Source organism: Cyclopterus lumpus, chromosome 10 (genome assembly GCF_009769545.1).
Source record: "Cyclopterus lumpus isolate fCycLum1 chromosome 10, fCycLum1.pri, whole genome shotgun sequence".
NCBI classification, from domain to species: domain Eukaryota; kingdom Metazoa; phylum Chordata; class Actinopteri; order Perciformes; family Cyclopteridae; genus Cyclopterus; species Cyclopterus lumpus.
In genome coordinates this window covers 14724033-14750067 of record NC_046975.1, presented here as the reverse complement: position 1 = coordinate 14750067, position 26035 = coordinate 14724033, and the positions used below count along the sequence as shown (strand labels likewise).

The window sequence follows — 26035 nt, the reverse complement described above, 5'->3', positions numbered from 1 at the left end:
TCCGTCATTCTTAAAGTTGACAGTGTTGTCATGCTGCAGATTTTCAAACTACTCACCCCCCCCCCCCCCCCCCCCCCCCCCCCCCCCCCCCCCCCCCCCCCCACACACACACACACACTTAATTCTGCAAAGAGCAATCTTATGACTGCAGGTTACTACTTAAACAGAGTAAATGCAGCCGTCCAGGATAATTGTGAATTACAACTGAGCTACTTAGCTCATAGTTACTGAAACAATCATCATCTCCATCCTCCTCCTCTTTCACCTCACTCTAAACCTCCTCCTCTTCTTGCTCAGCCAGCTCCACGTTAAACTATACTCTGGCTCTATTATTAGAATATGAGAAGAACAACCCCAGCAAGGTTGAAACCTCTTTCAGTGTCAAAGACATTTCCAGCTGTTCCTGCAATCAGGACGGTTGTAGGAATCAGCGAAAAGAATGCCTGAGATGGCCTGAAGAAAAACTAAAACCTAACCAACTGCGATTGTTTAAAATATCAGAAAGTATAATAAAGGTATCTTATTGGTTGATGCGATATTACGATATTTCTTAAATGATTTGGGATTGCCATTTCATATTGGGATTATTGTGCAATAATGTAGTTGTATTCATCCTGATAATGCATATCTAGTCACACTCAAGGATTCAAAGATTCATAAATTACATTATGCAACACGTTGCGCAACGCAATGCAGCTGCAGCCCATTTGCTACACAAGCAAAACATGCCAAGTTGCTTCGTGAGGAATGTAAACAGCAACAAATGAACATTTATCTGGGCAGATGATATGGCTGACATCTTAATATGAACAATTTGTCATCAGGGAAACATTGTCCATCAATTTTGAATATTTTTGAGCACCGAGCTTCATTGACGTTAATCGAGCGGACATTTCAGTGCACCCCGTTCTTTGCAATCCACTTATTATCTCATTAGGCCAAACAAAAAAAAGTATCATCAGCAAACATAATTACACTCTGTCAGGAGATGCATAAATAATTAGCAACTGAATAGTATTAAATAAGCCCATCTAGACAAATATCATGCAATGTAGCACTGATTGCAATCTGACAGCAGGATCATTAAATGAAATGTCCATTACAAACCCTCAGCACATCTTCCACCTCTTGGTGGTTACATTGAGCCCATATGCTCCCATACATCATTAAGCTGAGTTCAGCATTATGTCAAGATTAAATTTATGCCCCAAATTTGTATTCCAAATACTGTATTACTTATAAGCTTGAGTGAAATATAATGAGCAATGCTGCTACATTTGTTTTCTGGCTTCAAATGACTGACAGTCACAATTCAACACCCACTCTGTGCCGTCTCAGTGAGTAATGACGTGACTGGAGAGCGGGGCGGAGCAGAGCCGGTCACACGGAGGTGGGCTGAAGTCCAAATGAGGAGGCATGTTTTGAGCTCCCTTCATATTGTGATTAATATCGTAATGTCTCACTATTTTGTGATTTGGAGAAAATCTGTTGACTCCAGAGAAATGAACTGAATTGTGTGTGTGAGTTTTAAGGACAATGGCTGCCATACACAATGTGGAACGCCTGGGAATGTCATGTGTAACAGATGGCAGTCAGACAAGATCACACACAATGTGACATCCATTTATTTGTGGTTCAACAAAATCAGAGCCCTGTTGTCAAAGGTGTCAAATTGTGTGGAGTTTCAACATTTTGCTTTTAAATCAGACTAGTGATATATAAACAAAGATAATTGTTTTATGGGGCATTTTATTAGATAGCTGAGAGTAGACAGGTGACAAGAAATGAGTGACTGACACACAACACAGGTGGATGTAAAAAGTTAAAAGATCATGGTTGGCACCTTAAAGCTGCAGATGGTAACTTTTATAAATATCAATGTAATCATATTTAATCATATTTGTTCAACTCTCCCTATATCCTGACAGTAGGTCAGTTACTCATTTTAAAGCTAAAATGACATTGTTTCAAACTTTATTGCAGGAGTTATCATGAATTTACTTTATTTGCTTACATATGATGTTGTTATACTGTTAATACGGTACATTAATGATTTTAAGCAAACTGTAATAAAAAAAACTACAGAGAAAACACAATATAACACATTTAAAGACATTAAAGATTTTGCAAACATTTGCCCAAACATGTGGTATGTAAGATTATTCTCCGAAATTTCCCCTTCCCTCCACCACTTCAGAATGTGGACAACACGCACAGACAATTGAACAAAGGACGGCTCCCAGATTGACCCACTCTGGCCAAAGTGGCTGCCATTCAAACTAAGTGACGACTGGTTCGGGTTCGGAGCAGCTGTTAACCTCTTGCTGACACCAAAACCTTCACATCTTGAATCAATTCTGTGCTCATTCCTCTCCAATCAGCCTTTCCTGCCTCCTATCCCACTTTACCTTTTTTCCACGTCTTCCTATTATACCTCTGGTCCCCATTCTGTCTGCTTTACTGAGAAGACCCCCCCTCCACCTTGTCTCTCAGACATGATCTTCTCTGAAAAATGCAAGGATTCAGTCTGACAGCTTTATCTCTGATGCTGTCCAGAGATTCGGGGACAGTTCCTAGAGATTTATGACACCTTTGTGGCACCTGGCTTTAAAAACAGGAAAAGAGTGGCTTTATGGATGGCGTGGTAATGAATTTAAAGTAGGGCTTTTAAAGCCGATAAAGTGTTTGCGTAAACTTTTATATGCTAACCAAATGTACTTATATAATATGAATCAATGATTAATCGTCATGATAATATATAATATATGGGTTTAGAGATAAACCTAGACACGCCTGTTAAAGGCGTGAATTGATTCCGTTGCAGTCTTTTTTAGCACACTAGCTAATAGCAATTTTGATCTGCACCACTTTGATCCAGATGAAATAACTCAAAAAACATTAGATGGATTGGCATGAAATTTGTACACATAATCATGGGGACCAGAAGATAATGATTTTTGTGATCCCTGACTTGTCCTTTAGCACCACAGTCAAGACACAGTTTTCACTTATCCTGCCGAGGGGAGTGGGGGAGGGGCTCATGGAACAGGTGCCAAGAGGAGGCCTAATTGGCCTCAGCTGGAACTAATCAAATGTTTTGTCTCTTCTCTACATTAAGCTGAGTGGGGATGGAGGTGGTGGAGGAGAGCAAGAGGCAGAGACTGCCAGAGTGTGCAGGTCACAATAAAAGCATTACTAACCGATACCTAGAGTGGGCTCGATCTTTGGTGCTGTGGGGAAAACTCGGGAAGGTAACCCGCGCCTGTTAGTTATGTTTAGTGCTAAGAATAACATGTTATCATGCCAAAATGCTGAACTAAGTTGGTGTCCTTGGTAAACATAAGAGGCCTACCTGCTAAACCTGAGCATGTTAGCATGCCTGATTAGGCATATGGCTTAAAGTATTGCTACTCTTTCACTAAAATGAATGGACTCGACAGATGGAAGGAGGAACATTAACATAAATACGTAATCTGAGAAATATATAATTTCACGAATGAAAATCTGGTGTAGCCATCTGCCAAAGGCACAAACAATAATAACTGCATAAAGATGAGAATTATAGTTCCGTATATGCCATTCTCCCACTGCATTGATGTCCTCGTCTGCGCCTGAAAGTGGAACTGCAAATGGCTTTTGGAAATATAGCAAAGACAAACAAAACCTGCGGACTCTTCGATCTCACTGATGCTCCGGTAGAAAGCTAGAGAGGCGAGATGAGACCTGATAAAAAAGGATTAGGCAGCATTACAGCCATCTCCACACAGCTCATTGATATGCTGCACACAGTGGGACCAGAGTCAGTGTACACAAACCTAGACAGTTCCGGCTAACGACTTACAGCTCAATGTTTAATCAGTAGACATACATGTCTGAGAGTTAAACCCAGTGGGCTTCTGTTTGATGGGATTCTTTCCTTTTTCCATCAGTCCTAATACGCTACACACTTACAGCTTTATTAGCGAGCTAATTTATTTCCTCCCAGCTGGCAACACTGGGTGGAAATACTCCCACTCTTCCTTTCCCACTCCTGCACCAGAGATCACATCACCCCAGTCCTTCAAAAGCTCCACTGGCTCCCCATACAGCAAATAATCCAGTTCAAGATTCTCCTCATCACATGCAAAGCCCTTCACAAACCCCTTTATACCTTTCTGACCTTTACACTGACACGCTCCCACCCGCAACCTCAGATCTGCAGACGCCAACCTCCTTACCCCCCCTACTCTGTCCAAGCATCGAACCTGGGGGGACACGGCCTTCTCCATTGCTGCCCCCTCCCTCTGGAACTCTCGCCCCCATCACCCCAGACATTCTCCGTCACTCGCCACTTTCAAAACAGCACTTAAAACCCATTTATTGAAATCTGTATTTAGCCTGTGATACTAGTTTTTCTTTTGGTTCTCACTATTGTCATCTTTCTTGTTTTGCTGTTGCTTCTATTGTTTGTCTTTACCATGTAAAGTGCCTTGAGTACCTTTTAGGGCGCTAACAAATAAAATGTATTATTATACATTTTAGGGGTTGTAAAAAACGGCTGCTGCTTTAAACCGCTTCCACAAACAATACTAACGCGACATTAGTTGTGTCTGGATGTTACACCTTAAGATTCAGTATACAAGCTCGGCAGTGTACGCATGTTAGGGAAAGCCCTCATTAAAAAGCCGCCAAAAAGCACTCCTCGTCACAAAAATGAGCCGAGTTTCAGCAGAGTAAGTCGACCCACAATCACAGAGAATAAGAGAGAGATAAAGTGGGGCAGAGAAAGATCATCTGTTGTCAAGCTGCAAAACACATTCAGAGGAGAGGGAAGACAAAATCAAGAACTTCACAACAGTGATAAAGTTCTCAAGTGCACAAGCCTTTCAGAAGGTGTTATGTAAGTATGAAAGAGGAAGAGGAGTACTGGGAATTAAACGAAAATCTGCTCAGAACTTGTACAAAACAAGTATATAAAAGTGCAAATGGTGAGATATCCACTCCAATAAGAGAGAACAAAAACCTTACATTCCCACAAAACTAATAGTTGCCATGAAATTGGGACATAATATAAAACGTTGACAAATGTAGCTGCGTTTGCATACAAGCTGGTAACTCTTTGAAAATATAAGCAATCAGGCAATGGAAGTGATACATGCAGCTAAATAAAGGCTAGCTGTTTGAGAAAACACATTTTACACAAGAATTACATGTTTTGACTTTTACATATTTTATAGTAAAACAGCTAGAGATATATTTTGTAATTGTGATAAACAGCATGCAGGTAACAGGACATGATTGTGTGTATCATCTCAGCGTTTACTTTGGCTCCATACTTAGTTTTCATGGCCATTGTATCAAAATCTATTCAATTTCAAAGTGGCTGTTGGGGAAAACTCTCACTGCATAATGCCTCACTGAGTGTCTCTTCTCTGCTGTTTATTAATATGCAGCCAGCTATCTGGCATTGAATGGATGACAGTGAGCGTTAGCTCAACAACAATCAGTGCAAATGCTCAAGGATCCTGCCATTTGCTCAATGTTTTTAAGAACGCAGAACGTTACTCTGAATGTCATTAAGTGCAGCAACATAATTAACAATCTCACACCAGAGGAGAGAGGCCTCCTAAGAAAGAAACACATCGTCTAGTCATCTTCCCCTCGCCTGAAGAGGAGATATCTCCCCGAAGAGATCCCCAGGAGAACAGGGCTGCATCGCTGCCGTGAGCGCTGAGACACTGGAAGCTGACTCGCACTGTGTTTTGATCATATCTTTGGCACCAATACAATATGATGCAAACAAGGAGGAGCGGAAACCAGGTCATGCTCAAAGCCCATACTTTGTGGGCACACACACACATTCTCTGTCATCATCTGTGCTATATTGTATTAATGCTTAGCGAATTCTTCCGCACAGTACCTGTATCTGTCAAAGAGATCATTGGTTGTTGCGCTTACGTCCTTTTTTCCTCTGCTTGTCTTCTTAATCCTGCACTTTCTCTTCTCCCTTTGATTTCCCTCTTTCTTCCTTTAACTTTTTCTCATTTGTCCTCCTCTCCTCTAAAGAGCCACATTAATATGAACTCACCTGAAAACTTTACTTCAGCTTATTCTTCATGTCAATAATTGAATTAACCTCTCGACATTGACATCACACAGGAGAATAACTCTGAATGGGTACAACAGGGAGGGAAAATAAAGTTTACATAACTGGCTTAAGAGTCAATGGAGCATGTACCGCCCCGTGCTATTGCTCTTTATTTATTTTTGATGAATAAGTGATGAGTTTCTGCAGATGTTGTTGGCGGTGGCACAACATTAGTATGCAGACAGAGACAATATGAAGACGTTGTTGACGAACTGTTTGTCTGTACTTAATGAATCACTCAGCGATCATTTAATTTTGATTGGCTGACCTCAGAGTGACTCAGAGAAAATGGAGTCAGGCCCTCTAATAAGAAATTAACCGCACGCAGAGTGATGGCGGCGCCAAAGTGCATTTGTCCTCCGTGGCTATTAATGTCAACTCTCATGAAGAAATTATGCCTTTTATTAAGAGCCAGTGCGTTAACACAGAAAGTATGCTTTTGTGTATGTGTGTGTTTTCAAGCAAACAGAGAGTACCTAGCTCAGCATTGGTACTCTCTGGCTGGATTCACTCGGTACCTTCATTAAATCACAGCAGCCCAAATGGGAGAGGTCAGCAGTGACGAGGCTGGCCGAGGTACAATATTCTGCAGACCGGTTCATCGGACTTGAGAGTGCAAAGACTCCTACAAGGTTGTCCCGAACTCAAAGCGGCTGAGCTGTGAAACATTGCAGACTTGTGAAGATAAATCTCATTCGACAGATAATCTTGTCTGCTTAAAAAGTTGTCGAGCGAGACCTCAACTCTTGAGTGTTGTAATTCATCCTAAAAATCATATTCAACAGATGCTTAAGAACGGAACCTCCCTGTATTACAACACACAGTTAAGACAATGACCTTGAACACAGTCAAAGCATCACATTACGCTGATAGCATCTGTAATAGGAGATACTGCACAAGTGCTTTTGGTAGTAGCATTGTCCACAGTGTAGTGGTCCATCCAATGTTTGAAGTTGTCTGAATTACATAACTGCCCCTTTAAACAGCTCGAGGGTGGATGGTTGCTGAGAGCTACTCCAGCTCATCCTTTGTTCTTGAGTCATGATTTGAGTCAGATTATCTGGAGAGCTACAGCTGTCAAAGTACAAGAGGCCACTGAGAGCGTAACTGGTATCTGGTATCTGGTATCTTCTCTTCATGGCAGTGCATTGCATCAGCCACAAATGACAGATAAAAAAGATCATTCTGCACATAAACATCCCAGTGGTTGTAAATATAAAGACATTAAAGATAAAGGAGACTTTAAAGATACTTTAAAGTCATTATTGTTGTATTTGCTCGCTTTCTTTCTCTCATCTTTGGCTTCCAAGTAATACGTCTTCAATATAAATTGTCTGAAAACAGTGCTGACCTTCAATGAACCCATGATAAGGAACTGAAATTCACTTTTAGTTCTGAGACTAATCAATATTTGATCAGTTGCGCTCGGAGCGTTCATTTTGTTGCTGGTACAAACCAAAACCCTTATCCAGGAGGAGTAGGAAGAAAAAAAGAAAAGCAAGAAAGAAAGAAATTAAAGTCCAATTTCTACCCCTGCGCTTCTTCAATCAGAAATGTTCCAGAGTCAGAGACAAAGCGAAAGGAGCGCGACATCGGAGCAGTCCCCAAAAGCAAAGACAGGAGACGTCAACCACAGTGAAAGGCTTTGGCCTGTTTACGGTTCCCTGTTCAATTCATGCAGGTTAAGGCCTCAATCCTCAAAACCCGCTAGCGTTTGTCTTGCATTGGTCAGAAACCATAACACTGAAACAGTAGCTTCTTTTGTGATTGTTTTTGAAGCTTGACACATTTAAAGTTATAGATGAGGGAGTACACTTTACTCTGACAACAAATACTTCCTATCCAAGGTGGTTGTAATTTAAAATGCCTAACTTTCATGAATAGAAAGTGTAGATTTTATGTAAATTCAAAAAATATTCAATATATATCATAATCGGAATAATAGTGTGATATTAGCGTGCACGTGAACGTAGTCATTGACAGTTCTAACTAACACGGGCTCCGCACTCTAGTGGACTCTATGGGTAATACTCTCCGATCACAAGCATGCATGAAGCTTTCCTCCTGTCAGTCAGGACTCAAACACAACGACATGTTGCATACCTCGACCTGCTGACAGATCTGGATGAGCTTTGCCATCTGGTTCTCCAGTTCGCTGTTCCTCTTCACCAGGTTGGTCAGGTTGTTCTCCAGGGTTTGCTGTTGGGAGGAAGGAGAAACAGAGAGTCAAGGACGATCACTAATATACAGAGTGTGTAGAATATGCATTCACAAGTCAGGTTAGGGATTCCACCATGTTACTGTGTATTTAAAGTTTGACCATTCAGTTTAAGACACTGGCCAACACCTGAAAGATCACTTATTGTAATTTATCACCATGCAATTGTGTTAAAAATAAAAATAAGACAACAATCATTCTTTAATACATGGATCTCGTGATAGCATGCCATAGTATGTGATGTTTTTGGAGAAGTCTGTGATATCAGTCCCTTGTTATCAACAATATAACCAATATTTATCAATTATCAATATTATTAAATTATTAATAGCAATACTCATAAATTGATACTGAAAAGCAGGAGGATAGAAAACAGATACGATTTGTATTACAAATAATCAATTTACATACATATTTTTGGGGTCAGCTACAACAGATATTATTTAGTCTTGTGATACTAAATAAATGGTCACTACTAAAATATATGGCAAATGGCGAGACAGAAATAGAAGTGCCAATCAAAAGGAAGCAAATCAACGATGGCGGTAACAACGATGGGCATCAAAACAAACACAACACAACGACCACAGCTGCAAAGAGAACAGTAGAACAAAGCAGCAGAAAAGCGGCGGGTGTTTGAAGTGGCTCTACTCATGCAAATGAAAGGGAGGTGGGCTGAGAAAGCACCTGGCCCCACCGCTGTCTGCCTGCCTGTCTGTCTGTCTGTCTGACTGTCTGCTTTTCCAATATCTCCTCTGTCTGACCTCAGCCTGATTTACTCTGTCTGCGTGTTGTCTGTTTGACTTTGCACCCACTTCATTATGTATCTGCCTGCTTATCTCCCTCCCTGCATCCCTTCCTTATCCATCCAGGTGTCTACCTGTGTGCCTGTCTGCCTCTATGGAGCGATCGGGAGAGGGATTGGGGGGGTTTTGGAAAAAGGCAGCCAGGGAACTCACCGCAGCGCTTGTCTTTGAAGCCTCCATTACCGCATCTGACACTCTGCCCGGGCTCACCTGATAAGCCTACAAATACACACATACACTCGCATAAGTGCACACATAAACACACACACACACAGACGAGCCCGAGCGCACAACGCCTGGCACCTAAACACAACTGAAGAGGGGAACTCCTCCTTGAAAACGCTGCCCCAAACACTCTTCTGATGGTCTTCTACATGAATGCAGACGAGAATGTGGCTCACAGTGTCTGGAGCTGGAGTTACATCACGGAAACTTGCGCGTTTGTTGTGTCGCAGTCCTGTGTTTGTGTATGAGGGAGTTTGAAGTGGAACATCAGTGAGAGGGGACAGATGGGTCATTAATTAGCAGGCTGGAGACAAAGATGATTAATACATCAGAACACAGCTGCCTCCGATGAGAATGCAGAGAAACAAACTCCTCTGTCCTTTACATACATACATGCATGTATGTGTGTATGTTTCAGTCTGTATGTATTTATACATTTGAGATACACGATAACCGTATGTCTCTGTGTATGCAGATGACATCTGCTTGTACTTGCACATGTACATGAATAAAGTCACTAAACTTTGTGTGTACCCGTTTTACAAGTGACCACGAAACGTCTGTGTGTGTGTGTGTGTGTGTGTGTGTGTGTGTGTGTAGATAAGTTTCTGCTTGGCACTCCTGTGGCTTCAGCCCGGCAGGCAGGATGAGTGGCAGAGAGAGAGAGGGTGGGGAGGCACAGCAACCGTCAATAACAAACTCATTAAAACACACAACAGACATCAAAGACGGCTAGAATCACTCCGAGATAGAGAGAGGGAGCAGGGAAAACACGGATAAAAGGAAGAAATGGGGGCAGAAATGGGTGTGAAGTGTGGCAGAGGGTGCCAGCAAGTGTTGGATGGATGGTGTCAATCAGGAACATGATATAATGGCTTATTCTGTCAAAATCATTATCAGAGCAGCTATGGCAGCTGCCTGTAACTTGATAAAAGTCCCTCTTTAGAAGCTAGTTTCTACAAGCTAATTTCAGACTATTGATTTACTGAATTTAGGTTTTGCCATTCAAACTTCATGTCATAACTCGTAAAGGAAATATCTGTAGCACCATACAAACTATTTATAACTAAATACTATATCTTATTAAACAGAAAGTCATTATGGCATCATGAGCTCCACTTAGTATACTTTATAACCATGATAAGGTTAAAGTTCCAACCATGGGCGTAACTTCAAATTTAATTTTAGGGCTATATTTTGATAATTTGAGTCTGTTCAACCTATACTGGCAGGCAAAGTAAGAATACAAGGTAATAAATACAATAAGGCACACAATTAAGGAGACAGCGAGAGATAAAAGAGAGGGCAAAGGGAGACGGACGAGTGAGAGAACGGAGTGCAGAGGAACCCATGAATGGAGGGAGGAGGAAGTAAAAGGCAAGTAGAAATGAATGACGAATTGCATTTCAGTTGCTTGAGGCACATGGGTATAGCTTGCTGGGTATAGGCAGGGCTCTCAGCATAAGGTCATACCATTCATTCACTGATTCTCTCTGGACGTGGCATGTCATGAGAGTGAACAGAGAGAGTGCCACAGAGATGGAGGGGTTTGATGGGATGGAAATAGGCGAGAGTCCCATGCTGAGAGGGGCCGCTTGGCAGAGCAGCTCCAGTCTGGCCTTCCCTCTAATTCTTCTAAGTCTTCTGTGTCTGCTGCAGCTCTCTTTCCCCTCATTATCTGTCTCTCTGTCACTCTCTACCTTCTCTCTTTTCTACAGTACATCTACTCCCCCTCTAACTTGGCTGTCCATGTCCTCCTTCGCTCAGTGCCTCGGTCCTTCATTCAGTCTTGGCACAGCTACAACTGCAGCTGCTGACAGCCCATCAGCGTGGGTTGGACCGCCACCCCCTCATATGACTTCATTGTGTTGAGGGGCTCCTGGGTCTCATTCTTTTACAGATGATCCCATTTCTCTTTGAAACAAAAAAGGACTGATCCCTATTTATATTACAGTAGCTGCCGAGACTGGAGAGAAGGATTGTGGGAAAACACAACCGAACACCTGCGTATGATGAAGGTTTTACGGAACACACATTCGACTGCTGTCACAGTTTAATCCCGAGTCATCACTGTTCACAGAGTCTGTAGATCGATTCACATTACTGCTAAACAAGAATATTAAAAATCAAAAAGAAATACAATTATTTGTGTCTATAAGGTGACAACCCAAATACTCATTTAGGAGAAATCCAACAAGCCAATACCTGATTTAAAAAACAAAAAAATGTTGTGCGTCAGTAACAAATTAGTAGTTGGCAATTCGTGAAATCATATTACGGTCATCCAATTACAGAGTAATGCGTTACACCTTAACCTGAGGCATGGGCTACGCTCTTTGTTACTCTGGCACAGAAACATTAAAGGGTTTTTATCTGAGGTCAAATTCAAGTTCAAGAATGTAATCACATCAAAAGTGAGGCAGTGAGAGTGTTCCACATATAGGAGAAAACCCTCTTGCTTGGATATAGGGAACACATGTACACAGGGGGTTTGAACTGCAGGGCATTGCTTGCCAAATAAGATGACATCGTCCAGTGGCTGAATGAATCTCCGGGTCGATGCGATGATGTAACAACAACAATTCAACCACCGCCACAACAAATATGGAACAGAATGCCCTAAGGAAAAGTATCCAACTTCAAAGTATTTTTCTTTTAATTAATACAGGATCCTCCCCCATGCACAACAAGACAGTAAGAGAAACAGAAATGAAAGGGAGAGAAAGAGGGAGAGATTAAACTCGAGAAAGAGCAATAGAAAAGAACAAGCTCGCTTTGGTTAACAAGAGGCTTTTCAGAATCTGGATGTGTCAGTAACACAAGCCTTCTGGGAAACAGGGTTTTTGTCAGAGGATAATATTCCATACAGCACAACGCTTGAGACTAGCCAATTGTAGTGGGGTATAACAAACGGGGAGTCACGCTTGTCTCATAACCCTCTGGCTGAAGCCCAATTAATGAGACCAATAGGGATACTTAAAACTAGTTAACATGTTCACACTTTTCTGTCTGTACCTCGCTACCAAAAGAAGTCCACACGAGAGACCCCCTGCTATCGATTCCACATACAACAAACAAGTCTGTAATGGACTCTAAAGTATTCACTTTCAAGGTTTCAGCTCTGTATTAGATGATAGACACATTTGAACTCCAGATGGACTCCTGTGACCTTGAAGCTATAAGCGACCGAGCGAACGTTCAAGGGATCTTGCAACACGGAAGGACAAGTCTATGCTGCCATATAGTCAACTTCTCACAGCTTTGACGAATCCCAATTGCTTTTTTCCCTTAAGGCTTATTAGGAGAAAAGGCCATCCTAAATGGATACAAATCCAATAGTAATTGTACTTTTCAGCCACATGAGGGGATGAAGATCAAGAAATCTCTCTGTAGGTTTGAAAGGACATTTTGCATCGTCATGACTACTGAACAGCAGGGAGGAGGCCAGACACAAGCTGGCATTTGATTTTGTTTATACGACTCTGAGATATCCCATGGGCCCATGTGTGCTTTTAGCTTCCAAATTATTTGTTCAGGTTAGGGACAGACTGACCCAGGACTATCAAAAACCAGAAGAAAGGATGGAGAGAATAAGAATGAAACAGAAAACACAGAAATAGATGTAAAATGAGGCAAAGCCATGATATTCCTGTCCATTTCCCAATGGCCTTTATAAAACAATTTCATATCATATTACAGGCTGAGCATACTGTGATATTTGAATGTTAAGAGATGGGAATTTAATGCTGCGGATTATGGGGGGTCTGGACCGAGATGAAGTGGGGTTAGTAGAAAACAGAGATATGGTTGAATTGGCTTAAAGGATCTCTCTGTTTCATTTCAATTGGCCTACACTGGATTCTTGTTGGAACAGTGCAATTCAGTTTGAATGATTAATACTGAGAAAGGAAAATACCACATGTACAAGTGGCTTGGTGTTTGTTCAATATGATCAATACCTCTGCTTAAGAGAGAGAGGAACTGATTTTCACCTGTTTTTTTAGTCAAAAGTGACACTAACAGTGTCGGTGTGCTAATAGAGCATATCTTACAAATGGAGGACGGAGAAGCAGCAGGCCGATGGGGGTAAATGAATTAAGTTCATTAAACAAATAAAATAATCAGTTCTTCACTGAGAAACATAGGCCACTTCTGTTAACATCAATATACAGCACTGGCATAAGTAGTTTGGTAGTAATTCAAAAGATTCACACTGGATTGGTGCTTTGCTGCTCCGATGAAAACACATACTTAGTTAGTCAGTCACTTGGTAACAACAGTAGTTATGTGCATCCATGCAATACAGTGCAGTAACAACAGGCTCAAATCCAACAACTTAGCCAAGTGCTCCAAAAAGCTCTTTCCAAGATTGATCATTTTGTGTCTGACAGACCGGGTGGATGTAACTCATGACGACCATAGCACACAGTGCAGACAAGCCTTCAAATCCATTGATTTGTAGTGGTTGAAGGCTACATTTCGTTTGGATGGCCAGTCAAATAAAAAATAACAAGACTGAAGCAGGTTCATTTGACTCTGAAATGTTCTCAAATACTGAGCAGAGAGCCATATTCCCACCTGAATATGAAATCTATCTATGTGTTTTAGCACTGGTTCTTAAGATCTATTAACTTGTGCTGAAAGTAATATGGCACTTTGATTTGGTATGATTATTCAATGATTATTATATAATTAATGTAGTATTGACTTTTAATAAATACAAAATGACTTACATTCCAGAGACACCAGAGAAAGGGGAATAAAAGGGAAAATCATAGTCTATGGTTCTAGGGGGTAAGGAGAAATAAAACAATATTTGTGAACTGGTGTTATAAACCCCAGCAATCGAGCGCTGTATCCCTCTGGTACAGTAGAAGCTTCATTGTACCTTTAACTACTCCCTGATACAAGAAGAGAATTATGAGATCCTGTCGGAAGGCTCTCTGGAACATGAGAGTGAGTTTCATGGAAACCCAACTGTGAAGGCTCGGGAGGTCTATGCAGGGAAGCAAGGAGTAGTGGCGGCTGTAGAGTTGACACCAGAGTTGCAGGTTTTGTATGCACTCAGTGACACCTCAGCCCCACACATCACAGTGTTGGTCCAGAGTGGGGGCGAAGCAAAGAACATGGGTCCAGTGGTAAAAGCAGGGATTGGGGCTACGGACTGGGTGCCCACACAGAATAAAAACTTGCATTACTCCCCATCTGAGAACATGTACAGAATTACATCGGAGGTCCTGTTAGTCCCAGAGACCCACATGCTTAGCCGCACACATGGTAGAGAAAACACTGATCATGGGCACACTGAAAACATGCTAGGCTTATTTCCAGACACCTTTAGGACGGAAGGGTGAGCTGATGTGGGACTGATTCCGATGGCTCCCGTTGAGATAGATTTGAAACCAGGGATCCCTTAAGGATGGAACAGACTGTAGGGATTTCTAAGACGATAAAAAGGCTGTTGACAGCAGGTATACTGGAGAGGATGAGGTCCCCTTGGAATACGACTATTAATCCGGTCCCTAAACCTTGAAAACCAGACTACAGAACGGTCCATGATCTGAGGCCAATAAATAAGGTTGTAGTGCCGACTTACTATGACACCCCTAACCCATACACAATGTTGTGGGTCCAGACAAGACATGATTCTTCTGCATTGATTTGGCAAATGCGTTTTTCCTAGATGTTGTTGAAAAGGAAGGATTTGTGAATTCTGTCCTATTTCAAAAGGGGGATTGGAGTAATAAAAACATGTGTTTGGAACAGAGAGAGAAAGACGAAGCAGTAGAATGTAAGTGGAAGTCCAAGAGAGAAAGTGGACCATTTAAAGTGGACTGAAAAGCGTATGGTATGTGGAGAGGAAGCAGAAAGAAGGGAAAAAGAAAAGAAGAATGAGGGTGAGAAATTTTTTTATAAATAACTTCACTGATGAAAGGATAGAAAGAAAATTAGTTTTGACCTAGAAGCTGGCTCTCCAATCTATTTTGACGCCATAGGAGTGCCAGACGAGTACAAACTACTAGATCAGATAGCAGCCGGTTTTGAATCAGTGATCCCAACGATCACCATAAACAAAAATGTTGACCGTCTAAACTATGTGCATTTCAACATCCAGGGTCTGACTAACATGACCCGAGACACCTTAGAGGGAGTGCATGGAGAGTTGTCTGCCACCTCTCTAATGACTTATCATTTAATTACCTTTATTCCAAATGACACAGCCCCAGATGGATCTTTCACTAAGGCCTTAGACGGTCTGAGCGCAATGTCCCATGAATTGGCAGAACACTCAGGCAGAGACACCCCCCTGAACAATTGGCTAAATAGTAAGTTTGGTAAGTGGAACAGCGTAATCATATCTGTGTTCCTTTCCATAGTTAGAGCGATAGTAGTGATGGAGTTATGTGGATGTTGCTGCATCCCCTGCATTAGACAGTTATGCCTGAAGTGTATCATCACAGCAGTGGACTCCAAATTGCCCCTGTCATATCAAATGGCTCTGTTAGCAGAGGAGGTACAGTTGTTGGAGGAGAATGGCGAGGATGGTAAGGTAAGATTCAACATCAATGGAGCCAAAGAAGAGACCGAGTTAGACCCCCCCATTCCTGTACACATAACTTGCTAATGTTTGACCATATCCCATATAGTATATGCACACACGTAGAAGGCATGATACCTTTGTGATTTTACACTGTTTTTGATTGTGCCATACTGTGTTTAGAGGATTATCCAGTAGAATGAGAGCGTTACAAATACCTAGAGACAACGGTTCTCTAGTACAAGGGGTATATTAAGATCCTGGATATAGGTGGGTTTTAGCTTAGCTTTTTATAATTTAGGTACAAGCATTTAGGCTGTTAGAGATTTCCACTCTGTTAAATAAGTCACACACACATAGTTATGAACTGATGTAGCCCATTCTTGTAGCTTTATATTATTGTTTAGTTACATAATAAATTATGTAAAAAGGGGGATTGATAATATAAATGCTTATATATTGTTATAATGTTATGCTTTTGTCAGGTTACTCAAGTTCAGAATAACACATAGCGAAATGTCTGGGAATGTGCGGGTGTCTGCTTCTCAAGAATAGATACGCGCCTCGAACCACAACACTCACGCATGTTATTGGAATAGTCTCATCAGAAAAGTGGCCTGGCCTTGTGCGGCTCAGTCCTGTGAGAAGAGAGGAGGAGATGGAATTATCCCCCTCCTTGATAGTTAGTATGTATGTAGTATGTAAGGGCCGAACTTCCAGTTCTAGAGAGAGTTGTTGGGATTCCCCTGTGATTGCAATTGCAGCGCTTGTACTTTGCCATGTGATCAGAGAATAAATCTACCAGAACGAGAGTAGTTGTTGGCTGAATTCTTCCGAAGGCTCTACCAGGCATCCAATTTTGACGCACGCTTACACTACAGAACAGGGCACGAGTGGCTCTAAAATCATTTTATCATCTTGTTATCATCTTGTATGCTGTTCAGCTCATAACAACTCCTTGTTATCCACTTCCAGCCTTATCCATCGTCGATGATATCATTAGGTTGGTGCTACAAGCTGTGGGCTGGATCAGGAAAACCTCAAGACTCGAGCTGAAGGCAACAACTGTGACTCCTGACACATTATTATCCCGGTGGCTTGGTTTGGCTGCTTTGTGGAGTAGCGACAGGCTTTTGAATATCTTCATATGTCACACATGTCCAAGGTTATGTGCAGTATGGAATATTGATAGTAAAGTCCAGAGAAAACAGCTCTCACCTAAATCAGCTATGGCAAGGTCACCTTGGTGAATGCGTTTCTTTTAATCTGTGACTGAGATCAGATGTGCACAGCCTGTAGCAATGAAAAGGGGCCCAGATTACAAGATACAAGTCAAATGAATACGGTCACAAACAACTGCTTGGCATGTTTGGGTCTGATTTGTTGCTCGGTATGCTTTGCCCACAGATAACTATCTAAACAGCAGAACTGAGCGGAGCACTTTCTGTATCCATGAGGCTGCACCTCCATACTCCTGATCATATCTGGACTGTGACGGATGTGAACCAAACACAAGAAGAATAAACTGTTCTAGTATTCTGACTTTATAGGTTAAAACGGCAAATGTTGGAGAACACCTTCAAGGGACCAAAAGGACTACTACACCAGTCTGTTTCTTAAAATGTGGGCTTTGATGGGCAACAGAGTGGCCTAATGAGCAGGGAGGCGGCCCTCCAATCCGATAATCCAGGTTAAATCTCTTGAGTCAATGGGCATCTCTGCTTAAGTGTCCTTCAGCAACGCAACTCGAAAACATGGTCCTGTAACTGACCATAAACTCTGAAATCTGTGAAACAGGAGTAATTGTCCTGTGGAGGTTTTTTTCTTCTTTCTTTCAGGCCGTCTTTGCACCGTTTGCACAGTGGTGACACTTCAGCTCCTATAACATTGTCTACAAATGTTGGCTGGCTTGTTACTTTTGCAATGTCAGGCAAACTGGATCTACAGAGTACAACAGGACATTGTTATGCTTTTGACAATCTCATACAACCCACACCCCTCTAATATTTCATCAGCAGTTTTGTACTTAACTTTTTTAGGGTTTTAAAAGGTATGGAAACAAGCCTTTGGGCAAACTTTTACAAATGTTTTATTAATGTGAACAGTCACTATAACTTAAATAAATGAATATCCAAGCCATGCACTGTAGATATTCTGATATAAATGCCATGTGTGACGGTGAGGACGAGGCCCAGCTCGTTAAGTAGGATTTCCATGGTCCTCGACGTTCACCTCCCACAGCACCGGCTCCAAGTGGCAGCCTGCAGCTTGATGGGCTGCATTGTCCTCTTTTCCTCCTGATTGGTTGCAATTGCAAATGGATCTCATATTCCCACATAAGTTTATCCAAAATGCCCGCTTAGCTCCTGCATGAAAAACCAGACGAGGTACAGAAAGCGACGAGACAGAGAGAGAAAGAAAGAAAGATAAAGCCACACAAACAGGCAGCGCCACATTTCATTGGCGGTAATACAATTATCTATCTGCCGACTCGTTGCATTATTAATATGACACAGTTATTAATTTTCTAAAATGCAATAACACAGAGAGAGAGAGAGAACTGTTGACACAGGACTGAGTCATTCTGACTGATGGGAACCCGGAGGTCGTTGCTTTGCTCTGTGTCTAAAACCCTCCCGACTCATTGCAAAATTATCAACAAAATACCAGCGTCTTTTAGCAAAGATCTGCTATGCATTTCTATCAATTTGATCTCCAGAAGAGTGGACATCAAAATAATGAATTCATACGTTCATATAGTTCAGTCTAAGGTTCTCAGAGACAATCTTTATTGAGTATTTCTTAGATACATGTTGATTTGTGCACCAACGATATGAACAAAAAACAAATGAGATTTGTGATGAAGAAGAGGAATCTATTTTATTATAGACGGTGACATTAATCTAGAATAGCCATATGATTACTTAAAAAGTGAAAAGAAAATCGATTATTTTCAGTGGAAGTCGCAGCGCTGCAAAGCCAGCCCCCCGACAGGAGGTCACAGAGACATGCCATGAACACCCTCATTAATATAACGGCGTAATGAGACACACAGAAACAAGCGGCAGCGACAGAAGATGTTTGCCGAGAGACAAAAGAGGCAACCTGATTGGTTAGCTGTGTGCCGAAAGTGCAAAAATCCCCAAATGAGGTGGGAAGGCTTTGAATGTATTGTATTAGTAAATAATACAGATGCGTGCAGAGGCGCAAAACAACCTACCTCATGTTGGAGCTGAGATTTCAGAGGTAATTTCATGTCAGCTTTGCAATTCTACACTAGCTGCATGAATCTCATACCAACATATGTTACTTTAATGATTACAATCAGGGCGTATTTATGATTAAGTAGAATAATCCCAGTGGTTTCAACCACACCCAGCATTGTGCAAAAAGTTACTGCAGAAGTAAGATAAGCACAGTGTCAGTGGAGGCTGGTCCGCCGATCCAGAAAGACTGCATTCCTATAGCCATGGTGTTGTTCTCATTAAACCTCTCAGCAAGCCTTGAAGCACAAAGACATCCACCCAAATTAGGGAAAGAGAAACAGTGGTGAACGAGTCAAAGAAACCACATTTACATACGTTTGTCTTAATACAAAGCTGATACAAATCTGTTGTAAACGTGAATAACTGTAACCGATGATGAGAGGCATAGCGTTGATGCTTACACTCTGAAACAAATGGATTGTAATTGGATGACTATTTATTATACGGTCACCTTGGGTTAACAATCCAGCATGGTCTTCTCTGGTTCGTCACCTACACATTATGCTTGCTGCCTCTCATTAGATTGCATTACGACAGAGGACATCATTGAGAGGCATTGGGAAAGACTGATAGAAGAGTTGGTGCTTTAAGATACTGAGATTCAGAGCTGCTTGCCCGTGAAAACGCAATGAATAACTGACACGACAGTTATAAAGTTTTCATCACGGCCCCACAGTTTTGAGAGTCCTTGACAGTGTTTTACTATATCACTCGTGGCAAAGTGACACATCACATAATCTCACTTCCGACACGTGGACCGCACCACATTTGCGCTTTTGGAAAATTCACGTGCTCTTCACTACCACTGGATATGCAGGGCTTTCTTGTTGAGCTGCTGCAGGAGCCTCAAACCCCATTTCCCCCTTTGAGACAAGGCTGCCGAGAGGAGACGACAGATTCAGGCAGATGTAGTGATTTTCTAGGAATGCTTTCACTATCATCATCATCATCATTATCATTATCATCATCATCATCATCATCATCATCATCATCATCATCATCATCATCATCTCCTTCTTCTTCTTCAATCTCAGCATTGCAATCTCTCTTTCCGTGCACCTGGATGCCTGCGTCAACTTGTACACTGTGACTGTCAGATCCCTGTCTGTGTTTCTCTTCTCCCCCCTATATTGCATTTTAATCAGAGTTAATTTACCTTATTGCGACTCATATCACTTGGCTATATCCTATATTCCTCCAAAACATTTGATTGTGATGATGAACAAGCCTGTCTGAAATCACATAAAGATATGTGACGATCTGTGACAATTAGAAAACAAGGCTAGGTATTGAGGCCTGCAGTTGGCTGACCATCTTCAGCGATAGTTTCTGCGTCTGGTCCTATTTCTCTGTGTGCCGCAAGCAAATCTGGCAAGAAAACACACTGACAATCTGCTATAAACTATATAAATGATATATCATATGCGGTATGAATGATCTCATTCTGATTTCGCATGCTGCGTAAAGCAATAGTTATATATATAGTTAATTTTAGGGAATAATTGGGTCTTCACTCTCTTTAGAGAGTTAAATGAAAAGATCCATATCAGTCTCACATCTGTATTATGAATATGGAGCCAAGAGCAGGTTAGCTTAGCTCAACATAAAGACCGCATCTCTGAATCTCATTCATCAACACGTTACATCTTGCTGGTTTAAAATGTACTAAAACTGTAGTGATTAATTAGTTTGTATCGATAAACAAACAAAATATAGCATGCTAGTTAGTGAGCTTGAGAGGTGCAGACAGCTGTTTCCTCCTGCTAACAGTCATTATGCTGAGCTTCATCAACCACCTGCTGGCTCCAGATACATATTTACTTTACAGACATGAAAATGGTGTTTATCTCGTCTTCTAACTCTTAGGGACAACAAACAAACAAACAAACAAAACAGAAAATGTATCTGAAATGTATCCATTTACTAGTTTCTGTTCGACATGTTGATGGCTGAAACCTCACGTGTGGGTTTGTGCAGGCGGGTTAGCTGGAAGGTAGGGCTTGTCATTTAAACCTTAAAGCGATGATGAGTGAAACACTCAACTTCTCACATCGTGGAATCCCTTTAGCTTCTCTATCTCTTTCCCTCCCCCACTAGCTGCTCTTCATTTTTCTGCCACTTATGATCTCTTGTACTCGCTATTCTACAATGTCAGCTGTCGCCCTCTCCAAATTTCTTCCTCAACCCTGACCTCCATCATCTTGTCCTCCACTTCTCCGTTCAGATGTTTTTTTTAAAAATATAACTGTGACAATAAGAATCCTGTCTCTAAAACTTAAAGCTATTTTTTCTTCTCCGTTTAAATTTAACACGTTTTATTGGGTCATAACAACTCGGGGTCCCACTGCCAACAGCAGACCAAGAGGAAATTACACGTTTCATCTGATCTTCAATTATTGAAGTGCTACAAATTAATCTTCTCTCTCTTTGGACTTGCGCCGCTGTACGTGTCATCTTCTTTAAAGTTCAGCCACAAAACTGGAACAATAATCTGGTGTGAATGACACTTTCCAGGCTAAAAGCTTTACACTTGTCAGCTTCTAGTCAAACCTCCAGAGGAGTTCATCCGATCTCATGGACTACAGAAATGGGGGTTGGTTCTGTGAGAGTGTGATAAGGTGATGAGCAACACAGTTAGTTGATTTATTTTGAGGTGACAGGGTTCAGAGGCATACGAGACTAATGCAACCAGCAGGAGGGTAAACTACCCACACATACACACACGTGAACATAAAAAATATAGAGGAACACATGTCATGATGTGTGTCGAAATTTAACCTGAGATGCTGCTACCTGCTTAAGGGTATCTTAACACAACAAAATGTATCATTACTGGTGCATGATTTCTGGAGAAATGGATGCACAGAAGGCTCTGATGTAAAGCAACTATGATTCCAAGCTACTTTTACTGCAGTCTCAAATTTAGTCCCAGAAATACGTTGTCTCTAAGACTTTTGCTTATCTCGGCAGATCTCAGCAGCGCGTATACTTAACTCAATCTGCTACAAATATGCTTCTCCACTTCCCTGCCTCTCGAATTAAAAACCTTCCTTTTGCACAAACCTAATTACATTTTTCAGCACTGCCATGTGACTTTTTTAATATACGTTTGAAATGTGTGTAAAAGGTACATAAAGGGCAAGTGGAAAAAAACAGCACGATTGGAGTTGGAGTATGTTTGCTGCTGTTTCAGCGGTACTGGATGTACGTCTGAGAGAAACGGTGGGATTTCCACCCTGAAGCGTTTTTTCTTGCCTCCCACAAAGAGACCCCCTTCTGAGGCATGCAGATGTGGAGTAGAAAAAGACCCGGACTCTCATCTTCGCAGGCTGCAGCAGGTAACATGCACACAACAAATCAGACAAATGTATATGCACAATAACAATAAGTCAGAGCCTGCACACACTCCCCTCCTCCATTTCACACACAGTGGCAGTGGTCAGTGAAAAGACAGAGCGACTCTATTAGGGTCAAAGTGGATCTGTCCACTCTAACAGATGGGTTTGCTTCCTCCAAGGTGGGCGAAGTGATTTACTCTATCTCCACGATACTTTGCCTTATCTAATTGGACCGACCATGGTCAGGAGGCAGGCCAGTAAATCATGTCACTAGCATGTATTTATAGATGAGGTAATGTAACTGCAGTGCTGATGGCAGCTACATAACATATATATATATATATATATATATGTTATGTAGCTGCCATCAGCATGACACCTGTTACCACGCCAGCTGCTGGCAGGATGCCTAAAAAATGACATGGACAATGCTGTCAGAGGAGTTTGAGCAGAAAAAGAGAAAGCGAGCAAATGTGAGAGGCAGAGAGATATACACACACATATATATATATATATATATATATATATATATATATATACACACACACAGAGATATACACACACATATATATATATATATATATATATATATATATATATGTATGTGTATATATATATACACACACACGTATGTATGTATATATATATATGTATGTGTATATATATATACATACACACACGTATGTATGTATGTATGTATGTATGTATATATATATATATATATCACAACATCCTCAGCTTTGACTCTGACCGGGACATGTTACAACACCATGGGTTCATGTGCTGAGATTCCCAGCCCAAGGAATGAAAAATGGTAAGGCATCACGGCCGATGTGCAGAATCACACAAAATGCTCTGCATTCGTGATTTGGCCAGACACCAGAGTAATACTGCAGGGAACCCATCTGGACAGCGTCCGCGAGGGAAACAGGGCGCCCCCAAACAGAGAAGACACATTCCCTGCGTTCCTGGGATTCTGGTTGACTCTCTGGCATCGATATCTGGAACAGACATTCCTCTCGACTCCGCGGGGAGATTAACTTCGTTACTGACTAACCGTGAGAAACAGGAATCTCCAGGGATGTCCTTTCAGATCAGTGACATCCATCCATCCATTTTCAATACCGCTTAATCCTCATTAGGGTCGCGGGGGCGCTGGAGCCTATCCCAGCTGACGAAGGCGAAGGCAGGGGACGCCCTGGACAGGCCGCCAGTCCATCGAGGGCACATGTAGGGACATACAACCATTCACTCTCACATTCACACCTATGGGCAATTTAGAGATTAATTAACCTGCAGCATGTCTTTGGACTGTGGGAGGAAGCCGGAGAGCCCGGAGAGAACCCACGCTGCCACGGGGAGAACATGCAAACTCCACACAGAAGGACCGCTCCGACCGGGGATTGAACCCGCGGCCCTCTTGCTGTGAGGCGACAGTGCTAGCCACTACACCACCGTGCAGCCCCGTGAGAAACAGGAACCTCCAGGGATGTCCTTTCAGATCAGTGACATCAGAATTAGAAATATTAATTATTACTTATTTTTTAATAAATAAATAAAGATATACCTATCATACAAGTGAACATCATATATGGAGGTCTGGCTTAATAAATAAACTATAATGCAATGCAATCAACGTTTTGACAGAAATCTGTGTTTTGGCAAAATTAAGCAGCCACCTGCCGATTTAAAGAAAGTTAAAAAAAACTCTTATTTTTTTTCTTATATTTTCTCTTTGATAACACTGACTATGAAGGACATGCATTAGCTTGGTGGCTTTCACAAGTACTGTTAGCCATTGTATTCCAAGGGAAAATCTCTAAAGAACACCCAGTGATATCAAATGTCGAGAGGATTTGTCTATATTTCTGTATGTCGGTCTATACTATGTGCGGAACACCTATTTAAGCTGACAAGTCAATGAAGAAAGTATTTCTCAATTTTCACTTAAAGAAAAAAACAATTTTCAAGGCATAGGATGTACTATTGTGTGTGTGTGTGTGCGTGTGTGTGTGACCATTTCAAGCATCTTTCAAGTGATCTTTATGCCATAGATACTGTATGAATATACGGGGCACGGTGCTGGCTGCTGCTGTCACCACCATGCTGGCCAGAGAGGAAAGGGGATGTGTCACTTTTTAGAAGCCATAAGCAAGTGTCCCCCTTTAAGATCACAGTGTCGTTATGTGTTCTCAATCTTTACGTTACATGAGATGAAGAAGCAAACAGGTATCTCAAATTGACTTGTACATCTTGGCCGAACACTGCCCGATGTCTGAGGCACATCACAGAAGACGCAGGTTCACTCGTCAAAGCTGTGGCGAAATATGGGCCTGAACTGCTGAATACATGGAAGCAGAGAGTACTTTTTAAATGTTTAATCTAAAAACACACAGACATTTGGTATTTTGCCAAAAACAATGGTTGTATTTTTGAGAAAGATTGACTTTAATTTTCTGTTTCAGCTCCGATATGGACATTTTGGGAACATAGTAATCAGGGTAGATGAGTAATTAGAATTGAAAAAGGAACTTTTCCGTCTCTTTTCTTAAATGAATTCCTAAGAATAGAAAGCAATACAAATGCAACTGCTTAACATACACATTTACACAGAATCTATAGACAAAAAAAAACTTTAACTTTAACAATGACATTAACAAAAACAATATGTTGCAGGGATTACAGGCAGCGACATCTGCCGTGTAATATGCAGCACTTCCTGGCTTCCTACATTATGTGTGCCACTGCGTTAGATAACGGAGCTCAGGGTTGTGTGTGTACGTGTGCTTTGAAAGAGAAAGTGCATGTTTCAGGAAGCAGGAGATTCATGGGAATGGAATGAAGAACATTTCTGTCCAAGGCAGCTGTGTCTGAGACGCAGTGAGATGCTTGAGAACAGTGTGGAAGACGAAAATTCTCCTCAGACAGACAAAACAACACACACATGCTTCGAAATACATTTGGAGGACTTTGCTACAAAGAAAAAGGAAGAATGGTAATAACTTTATGTATGCAAGATATGTTACAATACAGAGATAGGACAAGGCAACTCCAAAAGAATGCATCTTCAACATTTCAATCCATTTTTTATGTATAAACATCCAACAGATTCCTGCATATTGCTTACACCAAACAATCACTTGAGTTTCTCCATCTATCTTTCCATTTCACAGTCCTACACTTCTACACAAGAATAATAATGTTCATGAAATCTGAATATCCAATGCTAAACTTTTTTTTCTGAGGGGAAACTTTGTCTGTTGCCGTAAACTGGAAGTTAGTTACATTATTAAACAAAGGCTGGCCATAGATACCCATTTGGGGAACAGTTGGGGCTTTTTCAAGGGAATTCATCAGTTTAACTGCCAACATTTAATTTAGTTCAACCCTTCTCCTATATTTTACTTTTCTTTCTCTAAACTCGTGTGATCTCGAACGAAGCTAACTTATTCCTGATTGACAGCCCTTCAAGGAGAAACATGTATTCTTCTTGTTACTGGAATGGGATTGCATAAGC

The 26035-nt window shown here is 41.4% G+C and overlaps 1 protein-coding gene across 2 annotated transcripts in view; it reads right to left on the bottom strand.

Annotated features, from left to right (window-relative positions):
* Window positions 1-26035, bottom strand: part of mid2 (midline 2) — a 129650-nt gene that overhangs the window by 27767 nt on the left and 75848 nt on the right. Inside the window, exons 4-5 of one of the 2 annotated variants that reach the window (XM_034544237.1) lie at window positions 9305-9370; window positions 8231-8326 (exon numbers count right to left, since the gene is read on the bottom strand). In XM_034544237.1, the coding sequence (XP_034400128.1) occupies window positions 8231-8326; window positions 9305-9370 (162 nt within the window). The remainder of the gene's footprint in view (window positions 1-8230; window positions 8327-9304; window positions 9371-26035) is intronic. The other variant, XM_034544238.1, reaches the window with a different exon arrangement.